Source organism: Carya illinoinensis, chromosome 15, assembly GCF_018687715.1.
Source record: "Carya illinoinensis cultivar Pawnee chromosome 15, C.illinoinensisPawnee_v1, whole genome shotgun sequence".
NCBI lineage: Eukaryota > Viridiplantae > Streptophyta > Magnoliopsida > Fagales > Juglandaceae > Carya > Carya illinoinensis.
The window spans coordinates 39,256,779-39,273,668 of NC_056766.1; the positions used below are offsets into that span (position 1 = coordinate 39,256,779).

Below are 16,890 nucleotides of genomic sequence, written 5' to 3' on the forward strand. Positions count from 1 at the left end.
AGCGTTGTACCGGTTCGGAACCGGACTGTATCGGTCTGAAAGTCGCCAGAATCGGACTGTATCGGCCGAAATCGGCTCTGTTTCGGCCGGTATCGGCCTGTTTCGGCTCTGTATCGGCCGAAATCGGCCTGTTTCGGATCGGATCCGGTTCGAGGCCGGTATGCACTGTCTCGGATTGGGTCGGACTCGGATCGGGTCCGGGTTGGCCTCGGGTCGGGTCTGGCTTGTTTGGGCTGCGCCGGATAAGCCTATCCTAACCGAGGATAGGTTTAATCTATCCGTGTTACCAAACACGTTTTATTCCAACCTGGAATAAAACCCTATACAGGTTCAGGAGTATTCCTACTCCAGAACTAGAATACGAGTTTACCTGCAACCAAACGAAGCTGGATCGACGGACGGCAACCTCTTCCGGCGGCTGGAGACGACGACAACCAAGCTTGGAGACAACAGAATCGGCCGGCGAGCTCACCCCTAGTGTCCAGTACCCGAGATGATGCCGGAACCTGGCCGGAAAACACTTCAACCACCACACGGCGCCGGCAACCACAAAAACCACACGGAAAGCACACGGAAACACTCCGGCGAGCACAAACACCACACGAGCTACACTTGAAAAATATTCTCAACCCACACAGAGCTCGGATTCGTGAGAATCGGCTCTGATACCATGTAAACGAAAATGGAGAGAAAAGTGGGGAGAAAAATATTAATCACTTTCTTATATCCACAGTGTACACACAAGCATATATATATACCCTAAAACCAAGAGACACATATACCCCTATACAAACACATTATAGACAATATATTCTAACATTAGCAAAGTCAAGCATATGAATACTGCTTACTTGACTTTTGTAGAGTACTATTTGAGACTAGACAAACCGTAGTAGAATCACAACCTAATCTAGAAAGGCATCACTAACATATTAATAACTTGTACACGTGCAAAACCAACCAACTTACAAAATTGTATAGCCTGAAACTAAAACTCAAAGTGAGCCCATAAACCAATAGTCCATCATAGTTACTTGGTTTTATAACGGCTCAAGTACAACATTCACATACTAGTCCACCAGTAGATTAACCTAACCTCCCTGGATTCGCTTAAATTCACCCCAACCCACGTCACAATCTACAACCATACTCCCAACACATTAGAACACCAACTCACATTTTTACATTCATTCCCCCTTTGACTGCGAAATTATAAGTAATGAACCCTTCAAATGTCAACCAATCATGAAATCCCCCAACTACAAATCTCAACATATAACATACAAAATAGGTTCAACCCAAACTTCCAATAGGGATAATTACAAGAGCCACACATTTAATTATGTTTACGAGGCTAATGCATAAGAGTACCTTACCAAATATCAGAGTGTCAATCAACCAAATTTGAGGGCGTGGCAGCATTGTCTATTGATGTTCAGAATGCTTTGTGACATTGAAAACAACATCAAAACCGAATTGAGGAAACACACAACGAGAGCATAAAATGATGAGAGAACAAAATTGGACAAAGTGGGAAAAGGGAAGCTGAGACAAACATGAGAGAGAGAGAGAGAGAGAGAGAGAGAGAGAGAGAGAGAGAGAGAGGTGGACTAACTGGTGTGACATTGCAAATCGACGACGGCAAAGACAGAGGTGGTGGGTTCAGCTTGGTGACGACTTGCAAAATTTCGTATTGCATATTTACAAGATCGCTCAAGCGGAGGCTTCAAAAACTTGATCGGTGGAAAACTACAAGTGCATAATATCGTAGTTTTATAATAAAGTGATAAGAAGAGAATCGTTCTCAGGGATTGGTACCTTACTTTCGCCAAATACTAAAATTATACTAATCTCGATTTTATCTAGAGGAATCACTAAGATTTTTGTAGTTGTAAATTAAACTAAGATCAATTCAAAGAGTAATACGCAATTGAAATAAAACTGACGTTCGAAGATCAAATTAATGGGAAAGAAAACTTCTAGGAAATCGATTTCACCTAATTCTTCACTATGCTTTTCTCATCCAGCTAATTTAATTTAATTCTTTTTGTTCATTAGCAAATCTCTAATTCATCCAACAGCCTCTTTCGATAGTCAATTGGAAATTATTCTTTTTCATCAATTCACACAAGAATATGCAAATTAATAAAGCAAGAAAGCAATAAAACCAATGATTTAAATACTACATAGGTTCGTACAAGTCTTTCGATCTCTATATTCACCTATGCTGAAATATTCAAAATCTACCATATGATTCCCTCTTTCAATAGTAAATCACAAGATTAAATATCATCTAATCAATGTCCAGTTAATTAGAAGTAATAAACTCAGAATAAATCAGATAAACAAAGAGAGAATTGCCTTCAATTAGCATAGACAATCAAGCATAGTTCGGAACTAGGTTACATCGTTTTTCTAGAATAATTAAAATTTAGCTCATGATAGAAATAGAATTCAACATAAACGAATTCACCATAATTGTTCTGAGAATATTGGAAGAAAATAAACGCTGAAAAATACTCTTTGCAGCCGCAACTTGTCTTAAAAAACTCAAGGAAATAATTCAATGTTTTTTTCCCGTCTGTGCTCGTGTATGATTCCAACGTACATGCAATATATGGAACTCCCTCTCCAAAACAGATGAATTGAATCATTCTAGCTATGTTTTTCTGTTCCACAAAGTGTTCTCCAGTCAAAAAGTACGACCATCAAGTGAAAAATCACTTTTATATGATGTGACGGCAGAAAACCCTGGATCTGTCAAAATACGATATTCGCTCGAGCCGGGTGTCAAGCCCACATCGAGTGTTCGACTCTGCCTGATTTCGCTCGAGCAACCAATGTTTCTGCTCGAGCGATCTTTGTTTTCCCGCAACCCGCTCGAGCTCACTGTCGAGCGGCAGTCGAGCGTTTGAATCCGTTTGAATTCGTTCGAGCGGCCAAAAACTTCCGCTCGAGTGATCTTGTAAATTTACAATACGAAATTTTGCAAGTCATCACTTGGCAACATAGAGGGAGTGAGAGACGAGATGTGTGAGGGTTGTGTGGGAGGTATATGAGGGAGAAAAGGAAAAAAAATTGTAAGAATAGGACTTTAGACGACTCAAACTTGGGCTCAATATTCTCATGAGAGGTAAAATTTTGGATAAAAATATTTTTAAAATAAATATTATATTAGAGTTTGTGAAAGTGAATAGATAAAATAAAAAATTTATTTGAATATAATATTTTAAGAGTATTTTTTGTTTTAAAATTTATAAAAATTATATTAATTTTTATGTTTGACTAAGATGTGCTACTTGCATACCCAACAAATGGACAAGGTGTTGAAAGAGGTGAAAGTGGACAGGACCGAGAGTGAAAACTACCAAACTGCCCAAGCAGGGAGCAACGGGCGAGTGAGGGCACAATCTGTCCATTTAGGGTGGTAGTTGGCCTACTCATTTTGGAGTGTTGATATGATAGATTGTCTATTATTGCATTGTGAGGTGACAAGTGGTAATTGAAATGTTATCGTTAGGTTATTCACTTTGGTTGAGTTGTCATGTGACATGGTGACATCGGCATGAAGGAAGATGGAGGGAATGACACATTGTAGAAAATGATTTCAAATTATTTGTCGTGGGATTTGTGTGAAGAGAAACGAGTAGAGCTTCACATCTTATTTAAAAAGAGAAATGAATGGAGGTTTGAGAATAATGAAAACGAGATGGTAGATGGACCATATGCAAATCTTGTAAACTCACTTCATTTTCTCATTGCCAGCAACACATGCAAAAATTGCAATACATTGACCAAATTTTGATAATCCAAGCCGAGCTATTAAGGCTGTGTTTGGGTGTTAAAGTCTCTTCAACACTTCTCAACACTTCTCACTACTATTCATTACTTTATTATTACTTTTCACCTACTTTTTTTACTATTCATTACTTTTTACCTACTTTTTATTACTATTCATTACTTTATTATTACTTTTCACCTACTTTTTATTACTATTCACAACTCTCCTCAACACTTCTCAACACCCAAACCCACCCTAAGACTCCGTTTGGATGTTGAGCTGATTTGAATTTGTTATGAATAGTAATAAGTTGAGTAGGTAAAGTAAGTTATGTGGGGCCCATCTGAAATTAGTTTATATATGTTTTGATGTTAAAATGAGTTTAATACTATTTATAAAAAATTGAAAAGGTTGTGTCTCACGTATAAACATGTATTGAATTAAAAAAAATTGTAACTCTCACGTGTAAGAAAGTTTTGAGTTAAGATAAATTTAATAATTTAAGAGTTTGATATTTAGATATTAAACTCAACTTAAAATTTCATAACTGAGTCCCCAATTGAAGTAGATCTCAAGAAATCAAAATTAAATAACAATCACCATGTTCTATTAGTTTTGGGATGCAGTGCCTTATTCTAGGACACCTGAAAATATCAAAAGAAGAGAAATCGGGGGTGGCATTCTCGCATGAGTACAAAGCTGGAAAAGAATTATCCTACAATTGAAAAAATTAAAATTTATTTTAATTAAAATTATTTTATTTTCAAATCAGTGTGTAGAACACATTATTTATATTATTTAAATAATAATATTTTATTTATAAGATTTAAATTTTAAAATCTATTATTCAAATTAAATAGTAAACAATAGATGTTGAATAGATTTTAAAATAACAGTACTATTTCAAATAATCAAAATTGACATATTACAATGGTCTTGCTAGTCGAATATATAACATTTTAAATCTTTAAATTATTACATTTTATTTTATTTTCAATTACATAATTAACTTATAAAATCACCAATTTAAATATTAAATTATTTTTCATTGATAATTGATGTCCTCAATTTGATCTGATCATGAATCTCGATGAAAATAAAATTTACGAAAGAGTGTTTAAATAAAAGAACGAATATCTTATTTGGACGAAATTCTATTAATTTACTCTATAAATTTTACAAAAATTAATTTAATATCATAAAAAATAAGCACTAGTTATATATTTTTGAAGATAAATTATATTATTAAGCCAGTATGCAATATATATATGTCATAATTTAATTTGAAAAATAAATTTTAAAATTTAAAGGTCTGTTTGACACCACAACTGCTTTAAAATATTTTAAAATATTTGAAATAAAATATCATTCAATCATAAAATAATTTTTGATTTTAAATTTTTAATTTTTTTAATCTAATCATTAGCTAATAATTGCAACTTCTCAAAACTTCCAAACAAAACATAAAAAATAATACAAGATTTTTAAATTTTAAAATAAAAATAATATTATAAAAATATATTTAAACAATTTTTTTATTTTTATAATATTTTTATTCAAGTTTTTCTTTCTCATTTTCTAAAATTCAATAAAATATCTTAACTCAAACTATTTCACTATTATTCACAAATATACTAAGATATTCTAAGTATCCAAACAGGAGCCAAGTCTTATAAATCAAATATTTCCATTTAAATAATATGATAGCATACTCTACATATTATTTGAAAATATAATAACTCATTTTAGAAACAAGATAAGTTTTTAATTAAATTAGTTAAAGGCATATGCTTATCGCATATCCAATAATCACTTATCAAACTTATAAACTAGATTAAAGTTTCGTTTGTTTTCCTAAGCATTTTTATCTCATTTAATTATTATAATTTTTTAAAATTTTTATATAAAATAAAATAAAAAATTTAATTTTTTTAAATTTTAAAATAAAAATAATATTATAAAAATATATTATAATATAATTTTATTTAATTTTTATTTTAATTTATTTTATCTCATTTCATTTACAAAAAAAAACTAAGTAATAAAATTTCACCCGTGACAATTTAATATTAAGAGAAAAAGGTAAGGAATAGAAAAATTATTCATTAAAAGGGACTCAAGTATCATCTTTCATATAATTAATAATTCTGGCTATATTCTAGACCGGACCTTGTACCTAATCATCAATGATATCAATTATCACCTTCACTCTTTTAAAGATTAAAAGTGAAAAAAATTCATCGATATTTAAATCGGTACACGCATAATCTCGAGCAATGGATAGTGGAGATGCAAACCTTTAATAATATTCCTTTAATCCAAATCTCTCATTTTTTATTGAATTTTCATACCAACTCATTCTATCTGTATAATTATCTTCTCTCAACTTTATAAGTTTTATTTGTCTTTTAATATATTATGTAAATCTTGCTTAAAAAAAAAAAAAAGGAAGAGACAAAACAAAGGGAGGAAAACAAAATAGGGGGGAAAAAAAAAGGAAAGAGACAGAAGGAACTGTTGGTCCACCACCTCAATTCAGGAGCGCAGTTGCCCCCAAAGCCTACACAGGAAGTGTCGAGAGGAAAAGAAAAGGAAAAGAAAATCGAAGCAGAGGTACAGACAATAGCAGCCGGCCGGCCACTACCGTCATCAGGTGCTTCTTCCTCCTCTTTTGTTTTTCCTATATATATATATATATATATATATTTTTTTTGTGTTCTTTCCATTTCTGAACCCAAACATGCTTTTCAACCAAACCCCACGAAAGAACAAGTTACATTACAAAATATCAGATCTTTGTTTCCCTTGGTTTTTTTCGAAGGAAGTGCTTTTAGCCTTAGAAACTGTGGTGGGATTGAATTCCGCACTTTGGGAAGCCCTCAAATGTGTAATGGAATTGGGTTTAGGGTTAAAGGTGTGGGAAAAGGAAATGGGATTCGCCGGGATTTCGGATTCCCAATCTTCGGATCCGCGCTATGAATGCTCGATTATTGGTCGAAGAGCCAGGCCGGTACGGCTTTTTGGCTGATTCTGTAACTTGCGTCTTGTCGTCCTTTAGGTGAAAGAGAGAAAATGAACGTTTTTTTTGCTCTTTTGGGTATCTCGAGAAATGTAGGGTAGGTGGAAAGAAAAATATGGGATTCTGAATGCCGTCACTGGCTTAACCTTTACAAGGTAAGTTTTGCACATCATTTTCAAAATTCTTAATTTGACTATTTTTTTTTCAAGGGCTTTGGAATTTTCTCAGCAATGAATAGTGCAATAAGAAAGTAGCATTTTAATTTTTGTTTATAATCTGGTTTTATTGGTGCGGTTTCTCAGGTATGGTGGATGCTTCTTTCTGAGACCTACTTGTAGGTTTTAGTGGTTAAAATGGCAGAAACAAACTCGGTTGACGTGATTCTTGAATTTTTGCGAAAAAATCAGTTTACAAGAGCCGAGGCAGCTTTGAGGAGTGAGCTAAACAATCGTCCTGATTTGAATGGTTTCTTTCAGAAGCTTCTGATCCGAGACAAGGATAAGGGCTCGGTAAGTGCAATAGGGGAGAATGGGGACAAATTGGTGGTGGAAAATCAAGGTCCTGTGCCTCGGGATAGCCATGAAGTTTCGAAGGAATTAATTGTGAAAGAGATAGAGTGTGGGACTGCTAGGAATGGGTCTGACAGCAAATGGAAGAATGCTGCTCCTCCTGGTGAGTGGAATAAAAATAATGAATTGTTTGGGATGAGCGACAAGAGCTTCACTTTTCTGAAAGGTTCCGAGGACACCGTGCTTGATTTGTATTCGTGGGAGTTCAATCCTGGTAATTGTCCTGCTGGAACTTATGGTGGTAGCAGTACTAACTGTAACTTTCAGGAGCTTCAGATCTCAGGACAACCAAAGTATCGTACGAGTGAAATTGCTGATGCTGGTAAAGCCACTCTCAGGATTGGAGAAGAGATTACTTCATCTGGTGAAATGAGGACATCATGGCTTGGAAGTGCTAGTAAAGCTAATCTGGAACCCAAATGCGAGAGAATCCAAGCAAGTGATCCCAAAAAACTTGATCAGCAATTTAAGACTAGTAGCACATATCTCAAAGAAAACTTTGCAGATAATCCGTGGTCCAGAAGGGAGGAGCCTACAATCTCATCTTCTGATATTTGGAAAGATTGTCCCGTCAAGACTGTGTTTCCTTTTCCAAAGGGGGGTGTGTCAACCAGTTATGGTAATGCTACAGATTCTGACAAAAATGATGGAAATAGAAAATCAGAAATGATTGATATTAGGGCAGCAATAAAAGAAAAGGTGGATGATGTGGGAAGAGCCTTGTACTTTGGTAAGTCACAAGGGGGTTCTGAGCAAAAAACCATTGGCAGTTTGAGTTTTCCTTTGACTTCTGAGAATCAGAAGGAAGAATTTCCCAGGTTGCCACCTGTTAAACTTAAGTCAGAGGATAAGTCATTGAATGTTCATTGGGAAGAAAAGTTTGAGCGGGATGGACCTGGTGCAAAACTTATCAGTGTGGACAACTCTCTCCTTATAGGGTCATATCTGGATGTTCCTATTGGACAAGAAATCAACTCCACAGGTTGGCTCATATGATGGATATGATCAAATGATTTCTTTGCTTACATTATATTGCTTTTTTGTTTGCAATTGTTCTAGTTAGTTTATTATTCTAGTTTGTAACTTTTACTAACCTACATATTTTTTTTTTTGACATTTCCTTCGAATTTCCATTTCTATTTTTTTGTAGTTGTCATGTTCTTTTCTTCATCTCTCTTTGTAGGGTTGATCTATCTGTTTGGTTCCCTCGTGTTTGTGGCTTGTAATTCATGATCAATTGCAGTTCTTGATCTAGTCAAGATGTACTCAACTCATCATAGTCAGCATTATTATTATTATCGTTGAACATATTGCAACCCATTTGTGGCTACTACAAAAAGTTGAGGTGTCATGGAGGTGGTGGCCTTCATTTAATGATCTGTTTACTATGGTTTAAAAAAAGGAGGAATTTATTGATGTATTTACGATCAGAGGTAGGTGAATTGTAAATTTGTTACCATTTGATCTAGTGGTGTTAGTCTGACGTATTATCACTGTGCTCTTAAAAGTGGATGCTTGCTCTACGCCTACCAAAAAAAGGAATGCTTTGTTCTATATCTTACCATTTTCTTCCTCTTCTCTTATTTTTATATTTTCTTGTGTCAATGTATTTATGTTACATTACAGGAGTCCATCCTGTAATGTTGCCTTTGCACATGGTTTTTCATTTTATCTTTATATTTCCTGATCCTTCAACTTTTGAACCTCGTAAAAGGAATTTTTTTAAACTTTATATATATAAAAATATATTTTCTAGATATTATGACTTATCAAAGAAAACATTTCCTAGATGTTATGTCTAAAAATATGTCTTAAGTTGTTCAGACTATGGAAACTTATGTTATCAGTTTGAACGCTGTTTTGCACTTTTGAATTCGACTTATGGTTTATTTCTCTGGTCACTTAGTTGCTGGTAAAATCCTTTGAACTGATTTTTTGGCATGTTTGTTGTTGAAATTCCACAATGTGATGGACGCATTTCTTGTGCCTGGTGAAACCTTGGAATCTAATGTACTGTTTATGGCCACATTTTTTAAGCAAGCATGCTTGATTACTTAGCTCCGAGAGCTGTTGAATTTATCTGGAACGGGCCTCAATTTTTGGGTTCATCAAGTTCTTTTCAATCACTCAGTTGCTAGTTACTGATCCTTTCTATTTTTCCTTTTTTCTGTTCATTTTTCAAATATTCTTTCTGATAAATAAGGAATTTTCAATGCCTGGCTTATGATTGGACAGGTGGAAAAAGGATTCCAGGAGGTAGTTGGCTATCTGTAAGTCAGGGTATTGCAGAGGATGCATCTGATCTGGTTTCTGGTTTTGCCACCGTTGGTGATGGATTGAGTGAATCTGTTGACTATCCAAATGAGTATTGGGACTCTGATGAGTATGATGATGATGATGATGTTGGTTATATGAGACAACCAATTGAGGATGAGGCCTGGTTTCTGGCTCATGAAATTGACTACCCAAGCGATAATGAAAAGGGCACAGGGCATGGCAGTTTCCCAGATCCGCAGGAGAGAGCTCCAACTAAAGATGAGGATGATGATCAATCTTTTGCAGAGGAGGATTCTTACTTCTCTGGTGAGCGGTACTTTCAAGCAAAAAATGTAGAAACGGTTACAGCTACAGATGATCCTATAGGGCTGTCAGCAACTAACATGTATGGAAGGACTGGTGAGAATGATTTAATTGCTCAATATGATGGACAGTTGATGGATGAAGAAGAACTGAATCTGATGCGTGCAGAACCTGTCTGGCAGGGCTTTGTGACTCAAACAAATGAACTCATCATGCTAGGAGATGGGAAAATTCTGAATGAGTGTGGGAGGAGGCCTCAGCTAGATGATAATTGTATGGATGATGAACAGCATGGTTCGGTTAGATCAATTGGTGTAGGTATCAGCAGTGATGCTGCAGATATTGGCAGTGAAGTACGGGCAAGTTTGATTGGAGGCAGTAGTGAAGGGGATCTAGAATATTTCCGTGATCATGACGTTGGGGTTGGAGGGTTTAGATATCCTCATAATGACTCGGAAAAGAAATATATTGACAGATCAAACAGAGAGAAAAAGAAAACTACTAACGAAGAGGCAAACAAATATGTCATTGGGAATGACACCCTTGCAAGTATGCAGACAAAAAATATGCAGACAAAAAATTGTACTGATGGAGGATTTTCGTTTCCCCCAGCACTGAGGGATGGACAGTTGGAGCAGACAGGCTCTAGTAAATCTTTATGGTCAAACAACTGTAATGCCATCATCAGTGATGAAACTGAGGACCATTTTAATGCTTTGGTGGGGTCTGATGGCATGCTTGCTTCATTGAGGCGGAAAAGCAATGATTCTTCACCTGTCAAAAGTTCCCGGGATGAAAATAATGCTCATGCCGCGAGATCCACAGATTCTACTCCCTCAACAGTCTCTAATTATGGTTATGATGAAAGAGAACATGCAAAGCGAGAACAAGACCAAAAAGCAGGTGCTGTAAGGGAAGAAGATCCTGCAGCATCACTTGAAGATGATGAGGCAGCAGCTGTGCAAGAACAAGTAAGGCAGATAAAGGCCCAGGAGGAGGAATTTGAGACCTTTAACCTTAAGATCGTGCACAGAAAAAACAGGCATGTATTTTTCTACATTTCCATCTTTCAGCTGGTACTTTTTCTTCAGTGGGCTTGATATGCTGCCATCCGCATCTAGATGGAATTCTAGAATATTGGTTGTACATTGCAGACTGTGGTGTCAGTTGTTGTTTGTTTTGATTTTATAGATTTATAGTGATACCCCCTTTCTTCTAACTACCACTACTACAATTCCAAACCAATGATCCATTTCTGATTTATGCCAGATAGCTCGAACCTGGATTCCGTTCCTACTTTCTATATTAATTTATCCAAAAAAAGGGTATCTTCTATATCACTAGGAAAAAACTAAAAGCATATATAGCATTTTAATATTATCCATATTTGGACTAGTTATTGTCAATTAACTGAGATAGAGTAAATGGTCATTTGTGTGATATTCCCGTGGTTTTGTAAATGAGCTCTAGTTCAAATTGGCTCTTTTTCTTTATTGAGAATGGAACTGAGGGTATAATCATGGGCTCAAAGCCCCCTGGGTCCATTTTTAACTTACTGATAACAGAACATGATTCTAGGTGATCCTCTTTTCAAGTATTTATTATTATCATGATGGCATCGACTTTTTATTCTTTTCCAGTTTTTGGTAAGCCTTCAACCTGAAAGTAGTTTTGTTTGGTTAATGATATGCAGAATATATTCTTTCATGAAAGGGTTCTTAAAGTATTTCTAAGGTCATTGTTTTTTCTTGTCTCTTATGTATGGAACATATCAAGGAGTAGTTGAGACATTTTACTTGAATTTTTTTTTAAAAATTCAAGGGTGTCTTTGGCAATCTGTTGCAGATTGTGAAAACCTTTGAAAGCATGTGTTTTTTTTTTTTTTTTTTCCTTTCATCTTTCCTTATTCAAGACATGATATAGCAACCGGATCATTGTTCCTATTATCTTTGTATGAAGTAAAAGGAATGATATAAATTTTGAGGATCGTCATTGGATGATTGCAGAGTTTTTTTTTCAATACTCTGTTCCTTTTGGCAGCTTCCAATGGTTTTTAATGGGCTGAGGTTCCATTATTTTATGTCTCCTTTTCTATTTCCAGTTAGGTGTCCCTCTTGAATGCGTACTTGGACTGTGCCTTCTGCATTCTTTAGTAATAAAATTTACAATTACTCATAAAAGAAATTATCTTTGTACCTTCTAAATGATTTGTGTTATGTCCTTGGGGGAAATAATGTATAAAGTTGTTTCTGGTGGCTGTAGTCTTAGTTTGCAAATTGGAACAACGATAAGCTTTATGTTGCCTATCACATTTTCTAGCAATTTTGTCTCTTCTACTTCCCACAGCATTTGCTGAGAACTTATTTTACCACCACTTATACCGACTCATTGTTTTTGCTGCCAAAGTGAGCAGGCCTTCCAGTTTATACTCTCATCTCTTGCCTAACTGATTATCTAACTACGTCTTTTGTTGCTCAGAACTGGCTTTGAAGAGGACAAGAATTTCCATGTTGTTCTTAATTCAGTCATAGCTGGACGTTATCATGTTACTGAGTATCTTGGGTCAGCTGCATTCAGTAAAGCTATACAGGCACATGACCTGCACACCGGTATGGATGTATGTGTAAAAATTATTAAGAACAACAAGGATTTTTTTGATCAGAGCCTTGATGAGATAAAGCTTCTCAAGTATGTGAATAAGCATGATCCTGCTGACAAGTACCATGTTCTCCGATTGTATGATTATTTCTATTATCGAGTAAGTGAAAATATGATTGAACTTGCTATTGATTTTTTACATGCTGTTATGGCTGTGGTTGAATGTCCATGTACTAGGTAAATTAGTGTCAAATTAATTTCTATTTCCTTCATTATGTCTAAAAGAATATTTGCTGAATTCATGTGAGTGGCATGCACTTCTAGAGCTGGTTGTCAGATCCTATCACATCCTACTTTTTCACTAGTCATCCGGTTCCACCAGACTTGTTGCGTAGTAGGTCTTCAATCGCTTGGAGATTTTGGTGGGTTTGTTTAATTTTGTTAGGTAGTTTATAATTGTACACAGGACAGTGAGCTTTAGTCCTCTAAATTTTGCCCAAGGTTGAAGTTGGACCCCTTACTGGTCATTCTAGTTTTTTGGAAGTCTTACTTCTAGTTTTTTAACCAATTGTTAACCGTTTGTTTTGGTATTGTTTTTTATTTTTTAAGTTTTCAATCTGGGATTATCTGTAACCAAATTCTTGTCCCATTCTCTGGGAAACCCGTGCTGATGTCTTGAGGGAATCTAGATGCAAAGCCTAGATATAGAATTCTTTTTTTTTTTTTTTTTTTGATTGGTAAACAAGATTTGATTGATCATAAGAATAGGCAGAAGCCCCAAGCACATGGGACATATACAAGAGCAACGCCTATGCAGGATGTTCTAGTGATACAAGAAATTCATGAATGTTCATGCCACTAAAATCATTACAATGGCCAATGGAAAAAAGTGCTAAAAAAGAAAGTTCTAAGCTCATCCATTGACCACTCACAATCTTCAATACTTCTATCGTTCCTCTCCCCCCGAAGATGCTGCCATAGGCAAATCGGAACCATCTTCCAAATTGCTGCAATATGTGAATTGCCCTAGAGTCCTCTCCATGAAGTGATCATCCTTCTTGGCATCACCCAAGCTAAACTCAGCCTAGCAAAGAATTCATTACACAAGGTCATGGCTATCTCACAATGAATTAGTAGATGATCAACGCACTCCCCACGCAGTACTGTGAAAGCTTATTTTCAAGTGCCACCCTTATAGGAATAGAGTATACTAGGTTATAAAGCTCAGAGAAGGTGCCAACTTCCCAATCTTGGGCTGCTCTAAAAAATGTAACCTTCCATTAGGGAGTGCCATTGGATAGATCTAGGAGGCCTGCAATTGAGGCTTCCTTTATTCTCGCTAAACTATAGAATTCTGGATAAGAATTCTTTTCTTGTTCTTCTTCTCCTTCAAGCATTTTTTTATTTTTTTTTTCATATCAAATCCAGCCCAAATTTTCTTTAGATTTACCTTCAGTAATCATATACCATGCTAGAATCTAGTGTCCTAAATACCCCAGAGTTAGGAACCTGTCAAACAGTGTTAGGGAAAGCGCTAGGTGCACTTGAGTGCAAATGCCGTCTAGAGTCCAGGTGTAAAGTGAAAACACATGCTTGATTGAAGTAAAGCACACATTTAAAGAAAGGTTGGAAAAGCAAGATGGTAATATGTTTATGGAAGGGGTAGATTCAAATGACTATTGCACAGTTTTAATTGATTGAGTAAACTCTTGTCAATTTTTTTATGGAGTGGGTACATTATAATTTTTGTGTGGTTTGGGGGGTGATTGCCAAAATTGATAGTTTGGGTGATTTCAAATCAGTGGCAGTTTTAGGGGCCTTTGTGTATGTTCCCCTTTGTTTATTGATGTCCTACATATGATTTCTCTAATGATGCTATATTGATGGGTAGCTACCATTCCCATTATTTTGCAGGAGCATTTGTTGATAGTATGTGAACTTCTCAAGGCAAACTTATATGAGTTTCACAAGTTTAATAGAGAAGCGGGAGGAGAGGTTTACTTCACTATGCCAAGATTGCAGGTTTGTGGCTTTTCTCTTTTTTCTTGGGTGCTCTTTTTTTCCCTTTTGTTTTTGTTCTGCGATGCTGGCAGATATCCTTATTTTCATTGGGTTTTGCAGTCAATTACCATTCAGTGTCTCGAGGCACTTCAGTTTATGCATGGACTTGGCCTGATACATTGTGACTTGAAGCCCGAGAATATATTAGTGAAAAGTTACAGCAGATGTGAGGTGAAGGTTATTGATCTTGGGAGCAGTTGTTTTGAGACAGATCATCTCTGCTCCTATGTACAATCTAGGTCCTATCGTGCCCCAGAAGTTATCTTGGGACTTCCATACGATAAGAAGATAGATGTATGGTCACTTGGCTGCATCTTGTCAGAACTTTGTACTGGCAATGTAAGTTATGCTCCTAAAATATACACATATACCTATGCACCTGTGTATGTATTTCTATTTCATTGCACTTTTTTTCTCCATTGTAACGAGTCTAAATGATATAGATACGTGGAAAATTGATTTTGGGCTGAAATGGTACCTCTTTATGTTATTGTTGATAATGCATCAAGTTCACTGTCACAGTTGGCTGAGAACAACAGACGCTTTCCTTTGACTTGGATTTTTCTTCCATATCACTTAATGCACTTGATGCATTGATTATTTTCACCATCAATTTAACTGAGATCTTTTTTCGTTTGATTATTTTGCCATTTCTTTCTTTTCCTAGATGCTGATGCAAATGGTTGAAATGAATTTTACCCTGATGCAGGTCCTCTTCCAAAATGATTCACCAGCAACATTATTAGCTCGGGTAATTGGAATTATAGGTCCCATAAATCAAAGCATGCTTGCCAAAGGAAAGGACACGTACAAATATTTTACCAAAAATCACATGCTGTATGAACGGAATCAGGTGAAAATCTCAATTTTGGATGTCATATTTGTTTGATTAATATAAATAATATTGTCTGTTGCTTTTGAGACATGGGCTTTGGATGGGAAAACAAAAGGATCTTTAAACAGTTGGCAGTGGGTTGGCTTTCCACCAGTTAATTGAGTCAGCACAGATATGCGAGATGTGTGACATGGCTGGCTTCATTTTCGTTGTTTCTATATGGGGTGGAACTCTACTGTCCTTTAAAGAGTTATCTGTATGTCTAATTTAGATATTAAGTATTTTTATTCTTGGGTGACAGATGCTATGCTAGTAGAGCTTCCATCACATAGTTTCCGTCCTTTTTTTTTTTTAAAATAAAAAATAAATAGAAGTAAACGGTAATATTAATAAGGATAGTCGTAGCCCCAAGTACACAAGATGGTATACAAGAGATAAGACCTATCTAGGTCGCTATAGATGACGCAAAAAAGTTTCCCTGTCTTCTTTTTGACACTTCATAATATTTGTCTCGAGAATTTGGTACATTGTAGGACTGGTAGATGAGGTGTCCATACTAATTACAAAGAAGTTGAAATACATTTATATCTTATCATTTGATACAGTCAAACTTACTCCTTTATATCTTAAACCTTCAGTGATCAAATTTATCTGACTAGAAGCGCAGTTCTCTCAAGTGATAGTGTTGATTTACCTTTCAACTGTGTTTGTATAAATTTCAATTCATAGCATGTATGTGCTGAAACAAAATTAAAATTCTGGTTCCTACCCTGTTAACATTTTGTGTACAAAATCCTTTGGTCTTTTTGTTTATATGATAAGTAATAGATTGCTATTTTACCATTCCTCAGGAAACGAACAGGTTGGAATACCTGATACCCAAAAAGACATCCTTAAGGCACCGATTACCAATGGGGGACCAAGGCTTCATTGATTTTGTTGCTCATCTACTTGAGATAAACCCAAAAAAGCGCCCTTCTGCTTTCGAGGCTTTGAAGCACCCATGGCTATCATATCCATATGAACCCATATCATCTTGAAGCATTTGAAGATTCTGTTGGGGGAGATGACATGCTGCAGGTGCCCACTTGTTTGGTTTTGGGTGTCTTATTAAAGAGGGGAAGGAGCCACTTTTTGATTTCTGGCTGAAACATGTCATCTATTTAAGGTGATAGTTTTTTGACACATTGCACCTTACATCCATGCACAATGCATTGAAAGGTGTGTTTGGTTTTGTTGGTGATACCAGTCTTTCGTTCCCCCCTACCAAGTTGTACAATTAATCATTATTATCAAGGATGTAATTTTGCACGTAGGTGGTTCTTGTTTTGCTTTTTGTGTTTGAAATGGTGGAAATGGTGGAAGAAGATTTAAAATCCTGTTGTACATGATATGTGATAATTCTTTTAGGTTATTTAGTAGTATTTTTGTGAAAATAGCTTCCTAT

The 16,890-nt window shown here is 35.7% G+C and overlaps 1 protein-coding gene across 1 annotated transcript; it reads left to right on the forward strand.

The window, feature by feature from the left end:
* The first annotated feature begins 6,275 nt into the window (after positions 1-6,275).
* LOC122296005 lies at positions 6,276-16,879 on the forward strand. The gene is made up of 8 exons (XM_043105361.1): positions 6,276-6,434; positions 7,103-8,351; positions 9,605-10,991; positions 12,428-12,707; positions 14,462-14,569; positions 14,669-14,947; positions 15,318-15,461; positions 16,295-16,879. Exons 2-8 carry the CDS (start codon positions 7,154-7,156, stop codon positions 16,481-16,483), a joined length of 3,585 nt encoding a protein of 1,194 aa, XP_042961295.1. The 5' UTR covers positions 6,276-6,434; positions 7,103-7,153; the 3' UTR covers positions 16,484-16,879.
* The last annotated feature ends 11 nt before the right edge of the window (positions 16,880-16,890 follow it).

What these genes read in the sequence shown, in the direction of transcription:
- LOC122296005 (XM_043105361.1), top strand. Translation starts at nt 7,154, where the DNA reads ATGGCAGAAACAAACTCGGTTGACGTGATTCTTGAATTTTTGCGAAAA. An exon ending in ATCGTGCACAGAAAAAACAG is followed by an intron (nt 10,992 to 12,427) that starts GCATGTATTTTT and finishes TTTGTTGCTCAG; the next exon opens with AACTGGCTTTGAAGAGGACA. An exon ending in TGCTGTATGAACGGAATCAG is followed by an intron (nt 15,462 to 16,294) that starts GTGAAAATCTCA and finishes ACCATTCCTCAG; the next exon opens with GAAACGAACAGGTTGGAATA.